Source organism: Leucoraja erinacea, chromosome 38, assembly GCF_028641065.1.
Source record: "Leucoraja erinacea ecotype New England chromosome 38, Leri_hhj_1, whole genome shotgun sequence".
Lineage (NCBI taxonomy): Eukaryota > Metazoa > Chordata > Chondrichthyes > Rajiformes > Rajidae > Leucoraja > Leucoraja erinaceus.
The window spans coordinates 2,480,957-2,497,272 of NC_073414.1; the positions used below are offsets into that span (position 1 = coordinate 2,480,957).

The window sequence follows — 16,316 nt, forward strand, 5'->3', positions numbered from 1 at the left end:
TTCCTAAGTTTTACAGGTCATGGCAAAACGAGGATTGGCCCAGGGTTCGAGTTCCCACATGTGAGTAGAGGAAAACCACACTATGGCCCTGCGCACATTCACAGTTATGCCCCGTCCCACTTAGGAAACCTGAACGGAACCTCTGGAGACTTTGCGCCCCACCCAAGGTTTCCCGGTGCGGTTCCCGGAGGTTTTTGTCAGTCTCCCCTACCTGCTTCCACTACCTGCAACCTCCGGCAACCACCTGCAACCTCCGGGAACCGCACGGAAACCTTGGGTGGGGCGCAAAGTCTCCAGAGGTTTCCGTTCAGGTTTCCTAAGTGGACAGGGCATTACTTACCCAGGCAACCTTCCTCAATCTTCCCCCGTGCTAAATGAGCTCAGTGGATGTGGAGAGGATGTTTCCACTAGTGGGAGAGCCTAAGAGTTTAGTTTAGAGATACAGCGTGGAAACAGGCCCTTCGGCCCACCGAGTCCGTGCTGACTCGCGATCCCAAGCTTTAGCGCGATCCTATGTTATTGTTACATACATACCCCGTACAGACAGCACCTGTAGTCAGGATTAACTCGTGTCCCTGGCGCTGTGAGGCAGCAACTTCTCGCTGAGCCACCGTGCCCCCTCTGAAGGACGTTGCTTTAGGAAGATGAGGAGGAATTTCTTTAGTCAGAGGGTGGTGAATCTGTGGAATCCTTTGCCAGAGAAGGCTGTGGAGGCCAAGTCAATGAATATTTTTAATGCAGAGATAGACAGATTCTTGATTAGTACGGGTGTCAGGAGTTACAGGGAGAAGGCAGGAGAATGGGGTTAGGAGGAAGAGATGATTGAATGGTGGAGTAGACTTGATGGGCCAAATGGCCTAATTCTGCCTTTGTCACACGAACTTATGTGCCCTTTTAGCCATGGGTGAACCATTACAGGATGAACAGCAGAAGTTCCAGAAGCTGGCATAGTCTAGATGGGACGAATGGCCTTCAATGTTATGAAATATGATGAGGTGGCTCATCTCACAGGGCAGTTTGGGATGAACAGTAAAATGTCTACAATTCCAGATATCCCCCCCCCCCCAAAAAAAAAATGTGTCTGTGGATTTGAATGTTTGATGTGCAGATTGGCCCCACGTTGACTGATCATGCTCATATTTGTGAGTATCGACTTGTATCGATTGGGAAAACATTTTCCACACAGAGAGTGGTGAATCTGTGGAACTCTCTGCCACAGAAGGTAGTTGAGGCCAGTTCATTGGTTATATTTAAGAGGGAGTTAGATGTGGCCCTTGTGGCTAAAGGGATCAGGGGGTATGGAGAGAAGGCAGGTACAGGATACTGAGTTGGATGATCAGCCATGATCATATCGAATGGCGAATGGTGCAGGCTCGAAGGGCCGAATGGCCTCTACTCCTGCACCTATTTTCTATGTTTCTATGTAAAAATGCAGGTTCCTATTTTTCCGCAGATGGCCCTTATCTTCAGTGAAGATGGCTTGCGGGACATCAGTCTTCCCTGTGTGATACAGAGTTTCATCAATCACAACGCTGTCCTCTACAAGGTCTTTGTGGTCGGGCATTCACACTTTGTGGTTAAGAGGCCATCTCTGAAGAACTTTTCAATTGGAAAATCAGGTTAGTTCATTCAGCTGGTCTGATGTAATTCAATAGACAATAGGTGCAGGAGGAGGCCATTTGGCCCTTCGAGCCAGCACCGCCATCCAATGTGATCATGGCTGATCATCCCCAATCAGTACCCCGTTCCTGCCTTCTCCCCATATACCCTGACTCCGCTATTTTTAACAGCCCTATCTAGCTCTCTCTTGAAAGCATCCAGAGAACCAGCCTCCACCGCCCTCTGAGGCAGAGAATTCCACAGACTCAACACTCTCTGTTTCCTCGTCTCCGTTCTAAATGGCTTACTTCATATTCTTAAACTGTGTGTGGCCCCTGGTTCTGGACTCCCCCAACATCGGTAACATGTTTCCTGCCTCTAGCATGTCCAAGCCCTTAATAATCGTATATGTTTCAATGAGATACCTTCTCATCCTTCTAAACTCCAGAGTGTACAAGCCCAGCCGCTCCATTCACTCAGCATATGACAGTCCCGCCATCCCGGGAATTAACCTTGTATTCGCCGTTGTTGTTGAGATGATGTGGTTTCAATAGGCTGGGTCTCTATTCCCTGGAGCGCAGGAGGAATTGGGGGTGATGTTATAGAGGTGTACAAAATCATGAGAGGAATAGATCTGGGAGACAGACTCACAGAGTCTCTTGCCCAGAGTAGGGGAATCGAGGACCAGAGGACACAGGTTCAAGGTGAAGGGGAAAAGATTTAATAGGAATCTGAGGGGTAACTTTTTCACATAGAGGGTGGTGGGTGTATGGAACGAGCTGCCAGATGAGGTAGTTGAGGCAGGGACCATCCCAACATTTAAGAAACAGTTAGACAGGTACATGGATAGTACAGGTTTGGAGGGATATGGACCAAACGCAGGCAGGTGGGACTAGTGTAGCTGGGACATGTTGGTCGGTGTGGGCAAGTTGGGCTGAAGGGCCTGTTTCCATGCTGTATCACTCTGTGACTCCATGTGTGTGTGAGTCTTCCACGTTAGGTTTAGGTTCATTATTGTCACTGGGGTGGCACAGCGGTAGAGTTGCTGCCTCACAGCGCCAGAGACCCAGGTTTGATCCTCACTACGGGTGCTGTCTGTACGGAGTTTGCACGTTCTCCCCCTGACCCTGTAGGTTTTCTCCGGGTGCTCCGGTTTCCTCCCACACTCCAAAGACGTGCAGGCTGGTAGGTGAATTGGCTTCGGTAAAAATTGTAAATTGTCTCTAATGTATAGGATAGTGTTAATGTACGGGAATCACTGGTCAGCACGGATCGGTGGGCCGAAGGGCCTGTTTCTGCACTGTAATGTCTAAAGTCTAGAGTGTACCAAGGCACAGTGACAAGCTTTATGTTGTATGCTATACAAAGAGATATACCAGATATACCATAGATTCACGTCAAACTCAAGTACAGTGTATAGAACAAAGGGGAAGTGCAGAGAATAGTTCTCACCATTGTACCGCAACTGTTCCTTAGACAAAGGCCGATGCCCTTATTGGGGACGTTAGAATTGAACGCACGTCTTTGTCGTGTGGGAGGAAACCGGAGCATCCGGGAAAACTCGCGGGGAGAACGTACATAGAAACATAGACAATAGGTGCAGGAGTAGGCCATTCGGCCCTTCGAACCTGCACCGCCATTCAATATGATCATGGCTGATCATCCAACTCAGTATCCTGTACCTGCCTTCTCTCCCTACCACAAAGACCTTGTAGAGGACAGCGTTGTGATTGATGAAACTCTGTATCACACAGGGAAGACTGATGTCCCGCTAGCCATCTTCACTGAAGATAAGGGCCATCTGCGGAAAAATAGGAACCTGCATTTTTACAGAAACATAGACAATAGGTGCAGGAGTAGGCCATTCGGCCCTTCGAGCCTGCACCATTCCATTCGATATGATCATGGCTGATCATCCAACTCGGTATCCTGTACCTGCCTTTTCTCCATACCCCCTGATCCCTTTAGCCACAAGGGCCACATCTAACTCCCTCTTAAATATAGCCAATGAACTGTGTGGCCTCAACTACCTTCTGTGGCAGAGAATTCCACAGATTCACCACTCTCTGTGTGAAAAATGTTTTTCTCATCTCGGTCCTAAAAGATTTCCCCCTTATCCTTAAACTGTGTGACCCCTTGTTCTGGACTTCCCCAACATCGTGAACAATCTTCCTGCATCTAGCCTGTCCAACCCCTTAAGAATTTTGTACGTTTCTATAAGAAACTCCGTACAGACTCCGTACAGACAGCATCCCATAGTTGGGATCGAACCTGGGTCTCTGGCGCCGTGAGGCAGCAACTCTACCGCTGCGCCACCGTGCAGCCATGTGCAGTGGGGTTGAAGAATTTGTTAGGACTATGTTATTCTTGAACCTGGAGGTGGGGCTCCTGTACCTTCTAATAAGATGCTCTTGACCATCTGACCTCTCTTGATGTGTGGCTTGGTGTCTGACTGTAGCTGAGAGCAGGCGTGGGCCAATCTGTGGGTGGTTTAACAAGCGTGGTGGTGCGGAGGAAGAGGGGAGAAGATGGTTACATTTGGCTTTTTCTTCCACAGATCGGCAAACTATATTTTTTAATAGCCACGAGGTTTCGAAGCCGGAATCCTGCTCTCACCTGACGGAGGTAAGTCGGGGAATTTCCCAGTGTCCGATGGAGACTCTTTCTCAGTCTCATCTCTGCGGGTAGAGCTGCTGCCTCACAGCGCCAGAGACCCGGGTTCGATCCTGACTACGGGTGCTGTCTGTACGGAGTTTGCACGTTCTCGTCGTGACCTGCGTGGGTTTTCTCTGGGTGCTCCGGTTTCCTCCCACACCCCAAACACGTGCAGGTTTGTAGGTTTAATTGGCTTGGTATAGATGTAAATTGTCCCTAGTGTGTGTAGGATAGTGTTAGTGTGCGGGGATCGCTGGTCGGCACGGACCCGGTGGGCCGAAGGGCCTGTTTCCATGAACTAAATTAAATTAAACTCTAATCTAAAAGACAGGCATTAAATTCTCACCAAAATTCAACCAATATTTAAAAACTGATTTCCCCCTTGTTGCTGTAGGCTGGCATTGGAATGCAGCGAGTTTGATCCTGACCTCGGGTGCTGTCCATGTGGAGTTTGCACGTTCTCCCTGGGACCGTGTTGGTTTTCTCCGGGTGCCCTGGTTTCCTCCCACTTCCCAAAAACGCGCGGGTTTATAGAATAATTGTCCCCGAATGTGTCGCAAGAAGATCAGAAAATGGGAAACTAGTGGGAATGGGTGTGTAGGGATATAGTGTGGAAACAGGCCCTTCAGCCCATCCAGTCCATGGTGACCAGCGATCACCTGCATACACTCATAAGGTCATAAGGAATAGGAGTAGAATTAGGCCATTCGGCCCATCAAGTCTACTCCGCCATTCAGTCATGGCTAATCTATATCTCTCCTGCCTTCTCCTCATAACCCCTGACACCCGCACTAATCAAGAATCTATCTAACTCTGCCTTAAATATATCCACTGACTTGGCCTCCACAGCCGTCTGTGGCAACGAATTCCACAGATTCACCACCCTCTGACTAAAGACATTTCTCCTCATCTCCTTCCTGAAAGATACTAGTTCAACCGTACACACTGGGGATAATTTACAGCAGCCACTTAAGCTGCAAACCTTTGTCTCTGATGCTTCCCTCAATAGCCCTTGCCGTTTACCCTGGATTCCATGCATCATATTGCCCTGTTCCTGTCTCTTTCTTTCTGCAGAGGGATGAATGGGGGGAGCAGTCTAGCGGCCCGTCAGACAGGATCATTCAGTCCATCATCCGATGTCTGCAGGTGTCGCTTGGGTTGTCCCTATTTGGCGTAGATGTCATAATCGACAGCAAGACTGGGAAGCTGGCCATCATTGACATCAACGCCTTCCCAGGTTTGTTCCCCGTCCCAGTCCCCCTGGGCTGTGTGGCCCCCCCCCCAATACTTGCCGCTGACTCGAACGCACGCAACCAAAGCCTTTCACTGACCCTCCGTTTCTGGAATCTGAGGGGTAACTATTTCACACAAGGGTGTCTTGTCTTATGAAGAAAGACTGGATAGACTTGGTTTATACTCTCTAGAATTTAGAAGATTGAGGGGCGATCTTATAGAAACTTACAAAATTCTTAAGGGGTTGGACAGGCTAGATGCAGGAAGATTGTTCCCGATGTTGGGGAAGTCCAGGACAAGGAGTCACAGCTTAAGGATAAGGGGGAAATCCTTTAAAACCGAGATGAGAAGAACTTTTTTCACACAGGGAGTGGTGAATCTCTGGAACTCTCTGCCACAGAGGGTAGTTGAGGCCACAGTTCATTGGCTATATTTAAGAGGGAGTTAGATGTGGCCCTTGTGGCCAAGGGGATCAGAGGGTATGGAGAGAAGGCAGGTACGGGATACTGAGTTGGATGATCAGCCATGATCATATTAAATGGCGGTGCAGGCTCGAAGGGCCGAATGGCCTCTACTCCTGCACACCTAATTTCTATGTTTCTATGTCTCACGGTGGCACAGCGGTAGAGTTGCTGCCTCACAGCGCCGGAGACCCGGGTTCGATCCCGACTACGGGCGCCGTCTGTACGGAGTTTGCACGGTCTCCCCGTGGCTTTTCTCCGAGATCTTCGGTTTCCTCCCATACTCCAAAGACGTACAGGTTTGTAGGTTAGACGGCTTGGTGTAAATGTAAAATAAATTGTCCCTTAGAATACAAGAAAAAGCTTTTTGCTCAACACATGAAAATTTAAAACCAAACGAAACTCTTCGACCGCCAATATTTTCAACTGGCGAGCCATTTTCAGATGGGACACTTAATCTTTGTCTTTGCTCTCTCCCTTTGCCCCCCTCCGCATCCAACAGGATATGAGGATGTTCCCGAATTTTTCGAGGCCCTGTTGGACCACGTTGAGACGTTGCTGCTGGAACAGGATGGAGAAGGGAACAGCGACGCTGGGAATTCCGGAGACGGGCAGCAGGTTCCTCGGCTCCGATGCCAGATACCCCTGGACACCCCACGGAGGGACTTGGCCCCCAGGAGTCGGGCAAGGGAGACCTGGGTGGCAGAAGGCGGCACGGTGGCGCAGCGGTAGAGTCGCTGCCTCCCAGAGGCCCTGGTTCGAACCTGACTACGGGCGCTGTCTGTACGGAGTTTGCACGTTCTCCCCGTGACTTTTCTCCCGTTTCCTCCCACACTCCAACGACGCACAGGTTTGCAGGTTAATTGTTTTGTGGTGAAATTGTAAAAATTCTCTCTGATGTATAGGATAGCATTAATATATGTGGTCGGCACGGACTCGGTGGGCCGAAGGGCCTGTTTCCACGCTGTATGTCTAAAGTTTAAAGTCTATAAAGTTTGAAGAAGTTTTTGTGTGCTCAACATATTACTGTAGATACATGTCTTTTTTCAATACAAATATTTTTTTGTTTTCCGGGCATTGGGAAGTTTGGAGTGGGACTTTTCACTTGAAGGACTTCATTCTGGTCGTAGCAACAAGTTCAGTTCAATTACGTTACAATTACAGCGAGTTACAGTGAAAAGCTTTTGTTGCGGGCGAAGAACTGCAGATGCCGGTTAAAAAACACAAAGTGCTGGAGTAACTCAGACAGCATCTCCCACAACATGTCTTTGGGACTTGTTGGCAGGGAGTGACTAAGTGTATATGAGAAATTCGCATTTCTATAAGAGAAACATAGAAAATAGGTGCAGGAGGAGGCCATTCGGCCCTTCGAGCCAGCACCGCCATTCATTGTGATCATGGCTGATCGTCCCCTATCAATAACCCGTGCCTGCCTTCTCCCCATATCCCTTGACTCCACCAGCCCCTAGAGCTCTATCTAACTCTCTTAAATCCATCCAGTGGCTTGGTCTCCACTGTGCCCTCTGTGGCAGGGAATTCCATAAATGCTGGAGTGACTCAGTGGGTCAAGAGCATTTGTGGAGAGCAAGAATAGGCGGCCTTCTGGATCTGGACCCTGCTTCAGACTGAATTATCAATTTGGCAACCTGGAACATTGTTGATCCATGTTCCACGGAGATGCTGCCTGATCTGCTGAGTTACTCCAGCATTCTGTTTCTTTAGTAAACCAGCATCTGCAGTTCCTTGTTTCATGATTCAAGAGACTTTATTGTCATGTGTCCCTGATAGGACAATGACATTCTTGCTTTGTTTTAGCACAACAGAACATAGTAAACATGAAGGTTACACAAAAAAGCTGGAGAAACTCAGCGGGTGCAGCAGCATCTATGGAGCGAAGGAAATAGGCAACGTTTCGGGACGAAACCCGGAAGGGTTTCGTCCCGAAACGTTGCCTATTTCCTTCGCTCCATAGATGCTGCTGCACCCGCTGAGTTTCTCCAGCTTTTTTGTGTAACCTTCGATTCTCCAGCATCTGCAGTTCCCTCTTAAACATAGTAACATGAATACTTGTTCTGTATTTCTATAATGTTAACACTAATGCCCTGTAGCTAATGAAGAACTATTGGTGAGGGGAGAGAGTTTGGGGGGGGGGGGGGCGAGAGAGACTTGGAGGGGAGATAGTGGTGGATAGGGTGGAGGGGGGGGGTGGGGAAGTGGAGGGGAAGAGACACAGAGGACTACAGAGAAATAGGAAGGGAACTTGTGTAGAGGTTCCACAGCGAGCTGGCAGGAACTCGATGGGCCGAATGGCCTTGTGCATTGGTGGTGCAGGGCAGCCTTGCCTGAAAGTAACCCAGACAGTGTGGTGATTCCAGAGCAAGACTTTATTATCTCACAAATATTGTGTGTAAATACAGTAAAACGGTGAACCCAAACTGTGCGACTGACTGCGACTCAAACGCCTCAGGCACCTTTGGGAATGCACGATACTCAATTATCATGGCAACCAATGCAAAATGCTCAAAAAATACATAATAATTAACCATAATGAGACAAGTATGGTTTCCAGAAAAGAGCATATTAATATAACAGTCCAAGTGTGGCAATGTCATTCAATCAATGAATGCTACGACTGTTTTATTATTGTCTTATGTACCGAGATACAATGAAATCTGTTTTTTTGCAGACATAGAAACACAGAAAATAGGTGCAGGAGTAGAGGCCATTCGGCCCTTCGAGCCAGCACCGCCATTCAATATGATCATGGCTGATCATCCCCTATCAGTACCCCGTTCCTGCCTTCTCCCCATATCCCTTGATTCCATTAGCCCGAAACTGAAGGGCTAAATCTAACTCTCTCGTGAAAACATCCAGTGAATTGGCCTCCACTGCCTTCTGTGGCAGAGAATTCCACAGACTCACAACTCTCTGGGTGAAAAGGTTTCTCCTCATCTCAGTCCCAAATGGCCGACCCCTTATTCTTAAACTGTGTGTGACCCCTGGTTCTGGACTCCCCCAACATCGGGAATGTTCTTCCTTCACAGTTCAGTACTATACCCTAGTATAGTACCCAAGAACAGCTCCTAGACTGTGGAACATAGAAACATAGAAATTAGGTGCAGGAGTAGGCCATTCGGCCCTTCGAGCCTGCACCGCCATTCAATATGATCATGGCAGATCATCCAACTCAGTATCCCGTACCTGCTTTCTCTCCATACCCTCTGATCCCCTTAGCCACAAGGGCCACACCTAACTCCCTCTTAAATATAGCCAATGAACTGTGGCCTCGACTACCCTCTGCGGCAGAGAGTTCCAGAGATTCACCACTCTCTGTGTGAAAAAAGTTCTTCTCATCTCGGTTTTAAAGGATTTCCCCCTTATCCTTAAGCTGTGACCCCTTGTCCTGGCCTTCCCCAACATCGGGAGCAATCTTCCTGCATCTAGCCTGTCCAACCCCCTTAAGAAATTGGTAAGTTTCTATAAGATCCCCCCCTCAATCTTCTAAATTCTAGAGAGTATAAACCAAGTCTATCCAGTCTTTCTTCATAAGACAGTCCTGACATCCGAGAACAGCATCCCTCTTCCCATCAGAACTGCCCCCTCCATCTACTCCTTTAAGTCGAGACTTAAAACTCATCTTTACTCCCAAGCCTTTTCTGACGTCCTCTGAGGGAGGGCTATATGTATGTATTTATGTATGTATTTAATCTATGAACCAATGTTGTATAACGTTAGTACCTCCACCAGTGTAACGCACTTTGGCCAACGAGAGTTGTTTTTTAAATGTGCTATAGAAATAAAAGTGACTTGACTCGATTGGATAGCGAGTGAAACAAAGCTGTTAACTCTACCTCAGTACACGTGTTCCACCAGCTTGCGATTGCATGCGTCTAGCGCGACCAAACGTGGTGGCTTGAGGCGTACGGCCTCGCGGGGCCAGTCCCACTTCCAACCGCGGGGCTGGTCCAGACATCATACTCACCAATCAGCTGGGCAGGAGGCGGGCCGACTGAATTTGGACGTCGGGCGGTGACATCATCGGCCACGGCATGCCGGGCGGTGACATCATCGCGCCACGGCATGCCGGGCGGTGACATCATGGCGCAATGCCACGCGCTAGGCGTACGGCGTTGAGACGCTGCGTACGGCCTCAATGCGGCTGTGGGCCGACAGGCCGTTGTCACGTGGAATTTTTGGACAGTGTTCATTTTGGACGGAGCCCCGCGCGCACGATGTCGGGACCAGCTCCGCACAACTCCATACGGCTCTGGCGATCGAAGTGGGACCGGCCGCGCGAGGCCGTACGGCTCAAGCAACCTCATTAGCTCGCGCTTGCCGCATGGAGTTGCACGCTGGTGGGACAGGCTCTTAACTCAAGGACGGGTGTTAAATTGTACATTTGCATTCTTTCATTGATGGGATGACATTGCCATTGAGCAGAGGAACACTGACAAGTTGAATAATATACCATGCATCACTGCACCCTGTCCGTGCTCGGTGAAGCTTTGGACCATAACAGTACACAGCCAGGGAAGGGGATGTCGATGGCGATGGGCTGGTCTACACGTCAACGTAATGGCAGCCATTGTGATGGGAGGCACTGGCCACCCTTGGGAATGGGAACGAGCGGCTCTCAACCCCGCTGGAAGTCCCGCAGTTTGTCCGCCACGTCCTTCAGCTCCCGCTCAATCTCCGCCAGGTTACTCAGCTCGTGTTCCTGCGGGGAGGAACGTTAGCAGAATCTGATCACCAACCCGCATTTATCGAGCGTTCGTTAGGTCCATGTTCCCCCCACAGAGAGTTGTGAGTCGGTGGAATTCTCTGCCTCAGAGGGCGGTGGAGGCGGGTTCTCTGGATGCTTTCAATAGAGAGCTAGATAGGGCTCTGCAAGATAGCGGAGTCAGGGGATATGGTGAGAAGGCAGGAACGGGGTACTGATTGGGGATGATCAGCCATGAATGGCGGTGCTGGCTTGAAGGGCCGAATGGCCTACTCCTGCAACTATTATTTATTGTCATAAGGGATAGTAGAAGAATTAGGCCATTCGGCCCATCACGTTTACTCCACCATTCAATCATGGCTGATCTATCTCTCCCTCCTAACCCTATTCTCCTGCCTTCTCCCCATAACCCCTGACATCAACAATCTATCTTTATGTAAAAATATCCACTGACTTGTGGCCTTCACAGCCTCATGTGGCAAATAATTCCACAGATTCACCACCCTCTGACTAAAGAGATTCCTCCTCATCTCCTTCCCAAAAGAACGTCCTTCAATTCTGAGGCTGTGCCCTCTAGTCCTAGACTCTCCCACTAGTGGAAACATCCTCTCCACATCCACTCTATCCAAGCCTTTCACTATTCTATACATTTCAATGAGGTCCCCCCTCATTCATCTAAACTCCAGTGAGTACAGGCCCAGTGCCGGCAAATGCTCATCCTAAATTAACCCACTCATTCCTGGGATCATTCTTGTAAACCTCCTCTGGACTCTCTCCAGAGCCGGCACATCCTTCCTCAGATATGTATGGGGCCCACAATTGCTCACAAAAGATAGATGCAAAGTGCTGGAGTAACTCAGCGGGTCAGGCAGCATCTCTGGAGAAAAGGAATAGGTGACATATCAGGTTGAGACCCTTCTTCAGACTATTATGAGGAGTTGTGACAATTCCTTTCTCTCTACCCCTCACCTGGGGAAGCGGAGAAAACTCACTTTGTTTAATTTAGTTTAGAGATACAGCACAGAAGTATCTTCTGGCCCTTCGGCCCATCTAGTTGGTGCCGACCAGTAAACTAACACTATCCTACACACACTAGGGACAATTTACAATTTTACCAAAGCCAATTAACCTACAAACCTGTCCATCTTTGGAGTGTGGGAGGAAACCGGAGCACCCGGAGAAAACCCACGCAGGTCACAGGGAGAGCGTGCAAACTCCGTACAGACAGCGGGCTATAGTCAGGATTGAACCCGGGTCTCTGGCGCTGTGAGGTTGCAGGTTTACCACCATGCCAGCCCTACGTACTCACCTCATGCTTCAGTTTTCTTTCATCTTGCTCTCTCTCCTTTTCTTCCTCTCCCTCTCCCTCCTCATCCACCGCCTCCACCTTGCTGTTCCCCAGTCCGTGGTGCCTCTTCCACTGGTAGACAACGTCATCTTCACGTCCCTGCTTCGTGTCCAGATGATGGCGTCTCTTATCCTCACGAGGCTGTTGCTTGTCCACCTTGCCCTGCGCGTGGCTTTGTGCCTCCAGGATCTTCAGTCCTTTCTGTTCTGCTTCAAACTGGTCAGTTTCCTCATCGCTGGCATTCTCCTCCACTCGCTTGCTGGCGTTTGGCTGGCCGATCCCATTCCTATTCCTCCTGGGAACGCCACCTTCCCGTTCCTTCCTCTCCTCCTCCTCTCTGCTCTCCAATTCCTGCTTGGCGACCTTCTCAATCAGCTCATCCACCCTGAGGTCCTCTCGCCCCTCCTGCCCAAGCTCAATGGCACTTTGATAGCCTTCCTCAGATAACTCGTCACGTCCCTTCCCGAAACCGCCTTTGTCTTCATCACTGAACTCTTCCTTGCTCGCTCGTGTTCCAAACTTGGTCTCATCTTCCCCAGTGATGAGGTCTTTGTCCTTGCGTTGCTCCTCATTCTTCACCCCTTGCCCTTGATCGTTCCTCTTCACCTCTCCCTCTTCCTTCGAAGGGGTGGTCATCTTCACGTGGGATCCCCCTTGGCCGGCGCTGGGCTCCCTCCACTCATCGCCCCCCTCCTTCTTCAGTGAGGAAAGCCTCTTCTCCAACTTGTCCTCCTCATTCCACTCCATGCTTTCTGCCATCGGGTAGTTCCACTTCTTGATGCTTTTCAGAGGCATTTGCCTGACTGAACCCTCACCTGAAGCCGGGACACACAAGGTTAAAAATCAGGCAGATGTTACTGCAAGAAAAGGTTGCATGATGCAGGGTTAATGGATGGGTTATTGCAAGGGTTAATGCAAGGGTTAATAGAAAGATAGGTGCAGGACTCTTCGAGCCAGCATCACCATTCAAAATCAGTACCCCGTTCCTGCTTTCTCCCCATATCCCATCGATTCCGTTGGCGTGGGAGATTGCAACCTTCACGTGGTCTGTTTCGACTAATGCAATCGACTTGACGTGCACAAACAGAACATCAAATAGAACAAGTTGTCCTACAACTTTAGGCTGTGCACGCCACACGAAAGAAGATTGATTCCGTTAACCCTAAGAGCTAAATCTAACTCTCTCTTGAAAACATCCAGTGAATTGGCCTCCACTGCCTTCAGTGGCAGAGAATTCCACAGATTCACAACTCTCTGGGTGAAAACGTTTTTCCTCATCTCAGTCCTAAATGGCCAACCCCTTATTCTTAAACTGTGTTTGACTCCTGGTTCTGGACTCCCCCAACATCGGGGAACATTATTCCTGCATCCAGCCTGTCCTTTAAGAATTTTATGTTTCTATAAGATGCCCTCTCATCCTTCTAAATTCCAGTGAATACAAGCCCAGTTGATCCATTCTTTCATCGTATGTCAGTCCTGCCAACATAAGGAGAGTGGGAAAGAAGAGAGACAGGGATAGAGAGAGAGAGACAGACAGACGGAGACTGATAGAGACAGAGAGATAGACAGACAGTGGGAGAGAGAATAGAGAGAGAAAGATAGTGACAGAGAGAGAGAATTAGTTAGTGACGGAGAGAGAGAGACAGATACACAGAGAGGGGTAGTGGGAGAGAGGGAGACTGATAGAGAGAAAGTGGAAGGGAGAGAGAGAAAGAGAGAGAGAGAGGGAGAGATTACAAATCAAACTGTGGGTGGACATTTACCCCCCAAACTAGTTAGTGTGCGGAATGACAGACATGACAGACTACTGTACCAGGCTGTGTGAGTTCCTCCAGCTCCCTCAGCAGGTTCTGATGATGCACCATCGCCAGAACTCTCTCATCTGCAGCAGAGATAAGTCGCAGTTAGCACCATCACCATTATAAAGCTGCGACAGGTGGAATATTCAATCTCACTCAAATAGTATTTAATGCAACACAGAGCGGATCAGAGGGAAAACAGAGACAGAATGTAAAAATAAAGAAAATGAGAGAACAAAAGAGAGACACAGAGACAGAGAGGGTGAAGGGGGTAGAGAGTCACTCAGAGGAGTCAGGGAGACTGACAGAGCGATAGAGAGAGTGAAAGCAGAGAGAGAGAGAGAGACTGAGTATGAGAGAGACACAGAGACAGAGAGAGATAGTCAGAGACAGAGACTGAGAGAGAGACACACACAAAGACAGAGAGAGACACACACAAAGACAGAGAGAGACAGGGTGACTGAGAGAGACAGAGAAAGAGACACAGAGATAGAGAGAGAGAGAGACAGAGACACACACACACTCTGAGACAAATAGAGAGAGCCAGTCAGACAGAGACAGAGAGGGAGAGAGAGAGACTGAGAATGAGAGAGAGACACAGAGAGAGACAGAGAGACAGAGAAAGAGACACAGAGACAGAGATAGAGACTGAGACAAATAGAGAGAGAGCCAGTGAGACAGACAGACAGACAAATAGAGAGAGAGAGAGAGAGAGAGAGAGAGAGAGAGACACACACACACACACACACAGACTGAGACAAATAGAGAGAGAGCCAGTCAGACAGACAGAGACAGACAGAGACAGACAGAGACAGACAGAGACAGACAGAGACAGACAGAGAGAGATAGAGTGAGAGACAGAGAGAGATAGAGTGAGAGACAGAGAGAGAGACACACAGAGACAGAGAGACACACACACACACAGACTGAGACAAATAGAGAGAGAGACAGACAGACAGAGACAGACAGAGACAGACAGACAGAGAGAGAGAGATTGCAGAAATGGAACCAGAAGCCTTGTTAGATTATCTTATGAGAAAAGAGAAAGCACCAGATGGTGGACAGTGCAGCAACGTGGAGCCGGTGAATGACGGGGGGGAGGGAGGATTGTGTTTGAGGAACAGCTTGACCTTCTTTGAGGACCTTGCTGCATCCAGTGGTGACAGGCAGCGGCCTGGGGCTGGACAGAGTGTCCGAGATCACCTCGACAATACATCTGGTCACCTGCAGAGGGAGACAAAGGCACACGGTAGCAGCAGGCAGGCAGGACCAGGTCATCCAGAATCGACACTGACCTTGGATATCCAGACATGTTCATGTCTGATGGAGGGACAGGACCTCATATTTGGTCCCCTACTTTGAGGAAGGACATTCTTGCTATTGAGGGGGTGCAGCGCAGGTGGCGGGACTGTCATATGCTGAGAGAATGGAGGAGGCCATTCAGCCCTTCGAGCCAGCACCGCCATTCAATGTGATCATGGCTGATCATCCCCAATCAGTACCCCGTTCCTGCCTTCTCCCCGTATCCCCTGACTCCGCTATCTTTAAGAGCCCTATCTAGCTCTCTCTTGAAAGCATCCAGAGAACCGGCCTCCACCGCCCTCTGAGGCAGAGAATTCCACAGACTCGCCACTCTCTGTGAGAAAAAGTGTTTCCACGTCTCCGTTCTAAATGGCTTACCCCTTATTCTGAAAGTGTGTGTGTGTGTGTGTGTGTGTGTGTGTGTGTGTGTGTGTGTGTGTGTGTGTGTGTGTGTTTGCATCTCTCTCTGTGTCTCTCTGTCTCTCTCGCTATGAGATGAGAAGAACTTTTTTCATACAGAGTGGTGAATCTCTGGAACTCTCTGCCACAGAGGATAGTTGAGGCCAGTTCATTGGCTATATTTAAAAGGGAGTTAGATGTGGCCCTTCCGGCTAAGGGGATCAGGGGGTATGGAGAGAAGGCAGGGACGGGATACCGAGTTGGATGATCAGCCATGATCATATTGAATGGCGGTGCAGGCTCGAAGGGCCGAATGGCCTACTCCTGCACCTAATTTCTATATTTCTATGCTATCTCTGTCTCTGTGTCTCTTTCTCTGGTTCTGGATTCCCCCAACATCGGGAACATGTTTCCTGCCTCTAGCGTGTTCGAACCCCTAACAATCTTACCGATTGTGTTATAGCTCAGAGAAAGTGCAGATTAAGAAAAAAAGCAAGGATCACATCAAGGTAGATTGGAAGATCAAGATGGAGGTATGTTCAAGTGTCAAGAGGCTGTTATTGGCTCTGGTGGCAGGTGTTTACATATTTTTGTACCATCTGCCCGGACGGAGAGGGGAGAGGAGGGAATGACTGGGGAGCGAGGATATTTAAGGAGCAGGATGTCCGATGTTGTGGTCAAGTCAAGACGAGAGACGGGCTTACCTGATCATCTTCCGTTAGCATCTCGGAGGACAATGGTCGGCAGGTCACTGCAACAGAGAGACGAGAACCATCAATGTGGAGCCACAGGTAACATCA

At 49.2% G+C, this 16,316-nt stretch overlaps 2 protein-coding genes across 2 annotated transcripts; one reads left to right on the forward strand and one right to left on the reverse strand.

Annotated features, from left to right (window-relative positions):
- Positions 1-1,180: 1,180 nt before the first annotated feature.
- Positions 1,181-7,609, forward strand: LOC129714118 (inositol-tetrakisphosphate 1-kinase-like). Its single transcript, XM_055663601.1, has 4 exons — positions 1,181-1,619; positions 4,157-4,224; positions 5,329-5,491; positions 6,451-7,609. The coding sequence occupies exons 1-4, from the start codon at positions 1,343-1,345 to the stop codon at positions 6,678-6,680; spliced, it is 738 nt and encodes a 245-aa protein (XP_055519576.1). The 5' UTR covers positions 1,181-1,342; the 3' UTR covers positions 6,681-7,609.
- A 2,371-nt stretch (positions 7,610-9,980) lies between these two features.
- LOC129714170 (chromogranin-A-like) lies at positions 9,981-16,263 on the reverse strand. The gene is made up of 5 exons (XM_055663673.1): positions 16,221-16,263; positions 14,946-15,039; positions 13,830-13,898; positions 11,978-12,831; positions 9,981-10,665 (listed from the first exon to the last, which is right to left on the reverse strand). The coding sequence occupies exons 1-5, from the start codon at positions 16,239-16,241 to the stop codon at positions 10,582-10,584; spliced, it is 1,122 nt and encodes a 373-aa protein (XP_055519648.1). The 5' UTR covers positions 16,242-16,263; the 3' UTR covers positions 9,981-10,581.
- Between the last annotated feature and the right edge of the window lie 53 nt (positions 16,264-16,316).